The 8550-nt window shown below is 44.2% G+C and overlaps 2 protein-coding genes across 2 annotated transcripts; one reads left to right on the top strand and one right to left on the bottom strand.

The window, feature by feature from the left end:
- The first annotated feature begins 3400 nt into the window (after positions 1–3400).
- Positions 3401–5997, top strand: LOC129756059 (uncharacterized). The gene is made up of 2 exons (XM_055752812.1): positions 3401–5753; positions 5814–5997. The coding sequence occupies exon 1, from the start codon at positions 3493–3495 to the stop codon at positions 5242–5244; it is 1752 nt and encodes a 583-aa protein (XP_055608787.1). The 5' UTR covers positions 3401–3492; the 3' UTR covers positions 5245–5753; positions 5814–5997.
- Positions 5998–7747: 1750 nt separating this feature from the next.
- LOC129757098 (selenoprotein F) lies at positions 7748–8524 on the bottom strand. Its single transcript, XM_055754227.1, has 3 exons — positions 8389–8524; positions 8218–8330; positions 7748–8156 (listed from the first exon to the last, which is right to left on the bottom strand). The coding sequence occupies exons 1-3, from the start codon at positions 8434–8436 to the stop codon at positions 7817–7819; spliced, it is 501 nt and encodes a 166-aa protein (XP_055610202.1). The 5' UTR covers positions 8437–8524; the 3' UTR covers positions 7748–7816.
- Between the last annotated feature and the right edge of the window lie 26 nt (positions 8525–8550).

Consider the following 8550-nt stretch of genomic DNA (forward strand, 5'->3'; position numbering starts at 1 on the left):
ATTCAACGGTTCTGGCGGCTGCTGGTGAGTTTTTTTATAATGATTTGCTGCGGAATATTTGCTAATCACCACACGTGACTTTGGCCAGGTTGTCCCGCCCATCAAAACGGTTCGGAAAACGCTGCGGGGAAGGCCTTGGAGGCTCAGACACAGCGCTCCTTTCAAAGCTGCAAAAAACTTTGAGCGGGCTGATTGCCGAAGACCAACGGGTGAGTTAACCTCAATTGGCAAAATGTGCCTCCACTAAAGTTATTGCGTGTTCCAGGCAGAGCCAGTCAGTCGGAGCGCACTACATCGCATTGGCATTAGGGAAGACCCATAGCATAACAGCCCCAATATCGGGTAAGACCGCAAAGCAAAACGGGAATGAAAGTCCAAAATTAATGGTGCCATTCCCACCAGGGCTTTTCTTTGTTTTTGTTTCCCCTCTTTAGTCCCCAGCAGCCAAGCCGTAGCCACGCCACGTCAACTCACGTCGGTGCGCCTCACTGTTCGCCAGTCACCTGCGCCGGGTGCGATCAAGCGATCCGCATCCGGGTCGTCCACGGGCATCGCAGCAGCCAGGTTCCGTCGTCTGGTGATGACAAGTCTGCCAACCGGGCAGCAGCAACAATAACAGCCATCTGGGCTTGGTCCGACAAGCGATCCACATCCGGGTCGTCAACAAGCATCGCAGCAGCAAGGTTCCATCGTCCGGTGACAACAAATCTGCCAACCGGGCGTCAGCAACAACAACAGCCATCTGGGCCTGGGTCGATCAGGCGATCCGCATCCTGGTCGCCAGCGGGTATCGCAGAAGCAAGGTTCCGTGGTCCGGTGACCGCAAACTTGACAATCGGGCATCAGCAACAACAACAGCATCGCTTCGCAAGCCATCGCAAGAAGTCATCCCAGAATCGGACTTTGCTGGGGCTCCTCAGAGGCCTGCGAGCGACCGTAGCAGAAAAATTAGATCCGGTTTCGACATCCGGCCAGCTTTGGTTCATCGATCACAAGGGAAGTACCCACCAAATGATCGCGACAACATTCTCGCAAGGCATGAGATGCGAGAAGGCCACCATCTCGATCCGTGCTGCATCGCTAGCGGAATCCTGTGTTGTTGGAACAGCACTCTTGGCAGATCAACAGTTTGATGGCAGTGGGCACTCGAGTCGATAGGCGAGCAGATACCTGTAGTGCATGTGCATGCCGCGCCGGAAGTAAAGTCAGAGTGAGTAAGACGTTTCTTTGAATACATGCAATCACGAGAACATAATTTTTATTAGTTGTGGCATATTTGGTGATGAGGAGCTTTACCGTGCGCACTCCCACGCCCGTTCATATAAAGAAAAAACCTCCAACACCAGACGTCTACGTTACGAAAGTGATGACCTTCGGAGCGACGTGTTCACCAAGTACTGCGCAGTACGTGAAGAACTACAACGCGGAGCGGTTCCAGGATGAGTTTCCACGAGCGGTAGAAGCAATCGTGAAGGAGCACTACGTCGACGATATGCTGTCAAGCGTAGAGACGGAAGAAGAGGCGATAAAGTTGGCGAAAGATGTCCGGCACGTCCACGCAGAAGCGGGCTTTGAGATCCGGAACTGGCTATCAAATTCGAATCGAGTGCTGCAGGAGTTGGATGCGAGTCCCGGGGAGAAGAGTTTGAATCTTTCGGGCGAGATGGCCACGGAGAAGGTTCTTGGCATGTGGTGGTGTACAGCGACTGATACGTTTACCTACAAAATTCCTCCGAGAGTCAACGCCGAGCTGCTGCAAGGTGACATCGTTCCAACGAAAAGGCAGATCTTAAGCACGCTGATGACCATCTACGATCCGCTGGGACTACTGGCGCACTTCTTAATGTTCCTGAAGATACTGTTGCAGGAGATTTGGCGAAGTGTTGTAGGCTGGGACGAGTCCATCAAAAGTGAGCAGTTCGAGAAATGGCAGACCTGGTTGCGCGTCCTCCCGCAAGTGGAATCGGTCAGCGTGCCAAGGTGTTACCGATCGAAGACGAGCATAAGCGAGCGGAATTCGATTCAGCTGCATGTGTTTGTGGATGCGTCGGAGAACGGCTTCGCTGCAGTCGCCTATCTGCGGTTCGAAGAGGATGGAGAGGTTGAGTGTGCGCTCATCCGTGCGAAGACTAGAGTAGCTCCACTACGATTCGTGTCGATTCCCAGACTAGAACTACAGGCAGCAGTCATCGGTGCCCGTCTAGCGAACGACGCCATGGAGACGCACAACCCGCATAGATCAGTATTATACAATGACTATTCCCATTATCTTCTTCCGAAGACACCCAAAAGATTACTTCTATAGTTTTGGATTATTAATGTAAGATAAGGCTTATCATTTTTTCATGAAAAGGAATCGTTTGGACGCACTTTACGATACAGGGAACGGGTCGTTAAGTAGAGTAACCATTCAATTTTTTTGCTTTTTTCTACTCGTTTTGAAGCGAGTTGGATCATATGTGGAATCTTTACTAAATGATTGTCTCATTAGAAAAAAACGATACAGCATTTCGTGTAGTTTTAATTAAAAGATAACAATTACGAAACAAAATTGCATTTATTTATTAATAAATTATTTTACCCCTTCCGATAATTTTCATTTTATGAAAAAAAAAAAAACACTCCATACGCGAAGATAGCGTGTGCTGCTGCGCCTAATTATTCTTCGGTGACGGAGAGGTACATCAACCGGGAAACTGGCTGGTGGTGCTGTTGGTTACAAATCGTATCTTTTTCCGGCCACCATTGTTAGAGCGCTATCGTCTTCCTCCGCTAAGATTTTGCCGGTTTAGTCTCGTGCCCACCTTTAGCCGTGCTTCCATTGGCCGTGCCTGAATCTTCCGGATGTTCAAGAACCGTTGCACCTTCTGGATGTTCCATTTTGCAGTGGTTTTGAAAATTTTCTGGTATCCACATTTCCTTGGAATCTATCGGTGCACAAAAATAAAATCAAATAATTAACACTTTCTTCTAAATAAAGAGGTTTTCACTCACCTTCATCAGCACCTGTCGTCTGGTCGCCATCCCCGAATGCTTCCGCGTAGTCTTCGGAGGGTCCAAAAGCTACCTCCCACAATTCCGGAACACAAAACCGCCACGTTTATTGACGTGACAGCAGAAAATTCGATGCGCGTTGCAAAAATAATCTTTTTATTCCCGAGATGATTAATCTAATCTTTCCAAAATAATTTTTAATAATTTCGGCGTGTTGCAATAATAATCCATTTATTCAAAGAAGTATTAATCGTATCTTTCAATAATGATATTTTATCCGTTCTAGCGGAGGCACATTTAGCCAGAACGCAATGTGAAACGTTACTATAAATGTAATCAGAACCGAATAATACTGAAGATTCAGCATATCGTATTTGACTATGCGGGAAGCTGAAGCCTACGCAAAGATTCTTCTGGACGGATTCACGCAACGTCCTCAGTTGGCTGAATTCCGATCACCGGAAATATCATCAGTTTGTTGCGGTACGGATCAGTGAAATGTTGGAGTTGACGGAATCATCGGAATGGAACTGGGTTCCGACGAAGCTGAACGTCGCTGACGATGCAACAAAGTGGCAGAATCTCCCGGATCTTTCTCCTAGCAGTCGCTGGTTCCGTGCTCCGGAGTTCCTGTGGGGACCGAAAGAGGGATGGCCAGTCATCGAGTCCAAGTTCGATCATACCGCAGAGGAGATACGGGCGCATGTGCAGCACCATTCCGTCGAACGCGCTCTATTCCGGTGGGAAGATTTTTCGAGATGGAACCGTCTTCTTCGACACGTTGCCTTCATTCAACGATTTCCGTCGAATCTACGTCGGGGGCGGTCGAAGGAGCCCATCATTACTGGACCGCTAACGCAAGAGGAGCTGAGAAAAGCGGAGATGTTCATCCTCATATCGGTGCAAGATGCTGAGTTTGCCGAGGAGAAAGCTCTGCTGCAGAAGCCGAAGCCGGTGTCGTGGAAGAACGTGTTGCCGAAGCGTAGCTCGCTGTACAAGCTGAGTCCGTTCCTAGCCGAAGATGGTTTGCTGCGAATGAATGGTCGGATCGACGAATGTGCGCATGTGGAGGAATGCACGAAGCATCCGATACTGCTTCCGAAGCGACATCTGGTTACGGACCTTATCATAGCCAGCGTTCATCAAAAGTTCTGCCACATGAATCACCAGTCAACGCTCAACGAAATCCGCCGCAGATTCTACGTTCCGGCATTGAAATCGGTCTATAACCGTGTCCGTGACCGATGCCAGCACTGCAAGATTCTTCGAGCGAAACCAGAAGCCCCCGAGATGTCTGGCCTATCGGTTGGACGCCTACAGCCATTTTGCCGTCCATTTTCCTACGTTGGTATCGACTACTTCGGACCGATGCACGTAGTTATCGGTAGGAGGACCGAGAAACGATGGGGTGTACTCATAACCTGTCTAACTGTGCGAGCAGTACACCTCGAAGTCGCACACAGCCTCACCACCGACTCATGCATTCTCGCCATACGAAACTTCATCGCCAGGAGAGGTGCCCCGGTTCAGATCATCAGCGATCGAGGCACCAACTTCATCGGAGCCAGCCGCGAACTGAAGGAAGCCCTGCAGCAAGTGAACCAGGACAAGTTGATGGAACACTTCGTCACCACTGATACGAAATGGACGTTCAACCCTCCGGCGTCACCACACTTCGGCGGAGCCTGGGAACGCCTAGTTCAGTCCGTGAAGAAATCCCTCAAGCACCTACAACTCACCCGCACACCCACAGACGAGATATTACGGAACACGCTTACGGAGATCGAGCTTACCGTTAATTCTCGACCACTAACCGAACTACCGCTAGACGACGAGCTATCGCAAGCGCTCACTCCGAATCACCTTTTGATCGGGTCGTCAGACGGTTCAAAGCCCCCGATCGCATATGACGACAGCAGCTACGCTCTGAAGCACACCTGGAGAATGTCGCAGGTCTACGCCAACCGGTTCTGGCGGCGTTGGGTAGAGGAATACCTGCCCACACTCACACGAAGGACAAAATGGTTTAACCGTGCCAAGCCGATTGAGGAAGGAGACATCGTTATCATCGTGGACGAGACACTGCCAAGGAACTGCTGGCCGAAAGGTCGGGTGGTACATGCAATCCGGTCCAAGGATGGACAGGTTCGTCGTGCACTGGTGCAGACTGCAACTGGAGTTCTTGAGAGACCAGCCGTGAAGATCGCGGTGTTGGACGTCGGTGCAAACGTGAGTACTTCGGAGCAGTAACCTCGAAGTACTGCGGGGGAGTGTCGCAACCATGTGTTAAACCGTTTTTTCGCACTGGGTCGCGCCGCACCAACACACTCAACCACAGCGACGGTAGGTACCGCTGTATCACACCTTGTCCGCACGAAACGTCAGTGATAGCGGATAGAAAAACAGTGAACTGAAAACTATCGACTGAAAAAACGTGTTCGCCCGAGAATTCGATAATTATTACTAATTTATAATATAATAAAGCTAATAGTACGTTCTAGTTTGCAATAAGTGAAGCCTATTGCGGTTATTGTGAATCTTACATCTAATAGTACGGTGGTAATCCTTACAAACTAATAGTACGGATAGTAAGCGTAGGTTAGTAGATACATGCAATGCTTGATATATGCAATCACAGTTTAGACTAGATAAGATTAAAATTTGATATTTGTGCTACAGCTGCTGTTCTGGAAACAAAAAAGAGAAGAGTGCCTTAAGCGTCTAATATTAAAAATAAGTACCAAACACTCAAGAAACAGGTAACAAAGGTGAAGTACAAAAAGTGTTAACCAAAAACCTAACCTAAAAACTTGTTACAGTATTCCCACATCCGATCCTGTAACGATACACTGAAGGGACACTAAACGTAAGTCTATCATATCTACAGTTAAAATAATCAATATTTACAAAAAATATTCATGTAAAAAAACAACAACAATATGCACAACAACAAAATAACGAAATACTTATATCATTTTATAATTATAATCTCTCACGATAGGAATTTTTTAACGCTAGTTGTAATACACGTTATAAAATCGGAAAACCGTCTATCTTTTCGTTGCATCTTGCAACAAAATCCGCAGAACAATTGATCGTAACAATGAAGAGCCTCGTAGAACAATATACCTCGTAGAACAAAAGACTCTTTGTTCTCCAAAATGTGGTTTTTCAAAAACCAGCAAAATTTTCCACTACCGTCGCGAAAAAACTTCTCGATAATAAAATATCGGTTAAAATACAGGGCACTTTTCCCGAAAACCACGCGCTTACAACTTCGATAAAAAAAAACTCACTTTTTGACCTCGTCGCCAGTTGATATAACTTAAGGTGGAGAAAAAAGCCAAAGTCGCGGTGGACGGATATGGGAATGATAAAACAGGTAGTGTTCAGCTTTACGATCCAAAATGTAATGAACCAGCATTTATTGGGCAAAGCATTGCAGGGCTTCATGTTCCCTTTTTTAGTATTTTCTCTTTTACTCTTCATCGATTACATGCTTAAGTAATTTGTTGGGGTTTTTGGGTTAAAATATAACATGCCAGACTAAAGCAGGACTTGCCCGGATTGTGTCTTGTGTTCTTTCATTCATAACTGATGAACTAAAAAACCTGAATTTGAACTGATTTTAAATCTATTTATTATCCTCCATTTAAAACAGGATTCAGATTTTGCCTAGATATTCAAGTATCAGATATACAACATTTTAAGAAAATAAAATCTACAATTTATGGATTTTTTTAAAAGATAAAATAAGAAATATGTCTGACATTACTTAAAAAAGTCTTACAATTTTTAATATTTAGGATTTTAACTTATTTAACAACTTTGTCAAAGACTGCAAAATGGTTTGACTTATGACTTATTACTAAAGAAGACTTGATCCTTAATGCAGGGTGCCCTGACCCTAGGCAAAAATCTAGTAAAATCCGTAAATAAAAGGTCCGTTAATTACTCTTCGCCATAAATACTAGTTCTGAATTCACAGTTTGTATGTATCAGACAAAAAGGATTCCAAAAATATGTCCTCTACCCTAGAGTTATTGTATACTTAAAGGCGCAATTTTTTGGTTTTTAGATGAATACAGTATTTAAGTCCTTTTTAGCAGATAATCACTGGATAAACATTAGTTATTGGACAAATATTAATAATTTCATGATAACCAATGATCACGATCCATTCAGAAGAAAATTATATAATTTTTTACCCATAACATACATTTTGGATAACTTCTTTAAGAAAAATGAGAGTTACCTAATGTTTTGGAAATATGGCATAATGAGGTTCAAATTATACTCTAACGATTGACATTTTGAAACAAATATTTTAATCTTTTTTCATGTGAGAAACATTATAAAGTGATAAAAAAAGATCTTCAAATCAAATGTTAAATTTTTCAAACAAAGTTCGATAACTCGAAAAATAAAATTTGTATAATTTGTTGAGATAACAGCATTGTTGTTTTGTTCTTGGCACATTTTTCTAGAACATTTGATATTTGTAAGACATTCCGGTTTCGAGATATAGCGAAGGAATCAAACATCCTCACTCTCCCTTAATCTTTTCCATCGTATATGTATGTATGTATACATTCAGGCGTTAACATTTTTAAAGCCCTTGGAATCTAGTTCTACAATCGATGAGCAAATTTGCAATGCTGCATTAAATGTTATAATTTAGAACAATTAAATTTTATGAAACTAAATTTGATCAAACTCGAAGTTTCAGAAAAAAAGGAAAACGTAACACAGATCAATTCTTTTATTCTTGTATTTATTGTACTTAAATGAGAGTAGTTTCTAATGAGTGCCTCACACCACTTCAAACACGATTCGTTTTCAGGAAATCTTCATCATCCGCCACCTTGGTCAGTCGGGTTTCGAAAAATTCCTGCACCGTATCGGTGTTCCATTTGGTTATGGAAAGGGTTTCTTTAACCGCGCCCGATTCGTCCATCAGTTTCACGATCGGATCCAGCCCCCGTACGTATTTGATGGTCAGATTGGGGAACTTAGCCGGCCGATCGCTTTTGATGAAGGCTTGGATCTGCGGATAGGCACCGAACTTACAGGTGCAAACTTCTAGTACTGCCTTGGGGTAGACCTTCAGTTTTCCACCACCAAGATCGACATCCTTTTGGCAGCATTCCCGGCAGTGGTCCCTAGGGAGAGAATCAAATATTTTTAAAGTAAATTTAAGAAAGCTAAGGTAAACTAGCTTACTTTAGCTCTTCGAGACCGTACTCGCTGAGACTATCACAGGATGAGCAGAAAAGTTCAGTCTTGATGAAACCTAGCTCCCGGCAGTCTTGGGCGCTGAATTCTGCTGCAGCAAGCTGGACAATATTTTTAATTTTAATTTGAGATGAGCCGGTTTCAGTAGATTGAGCTTACCTGCAATAAGGTGACGAATATCACAACTATCGAACACCGGTAGATCATGTTTTCTGACGATTTTAAAAATTCCACACGGATGTTTAGCAATTTTTTTAAGCTACACGTAAACCTTTTGCTGTGTGACAACTCAGGAACTATGCTCCCAGCTAAGGTTATCAA

This window comes from Uranotaenia lowii, chromosome 3 (genome assembly GCF_029784155.1).
Source record: "Uranotaenia lowii strain MFRU-FL chromosome 3, ASM2978415v1, whole genome shotgun sequence".
NCBI lineage: Eukaryota > Metazoa > Arthropoda > Insecta > Diptera > Culicidae > Uranotaenia > Uranotaenia lowii.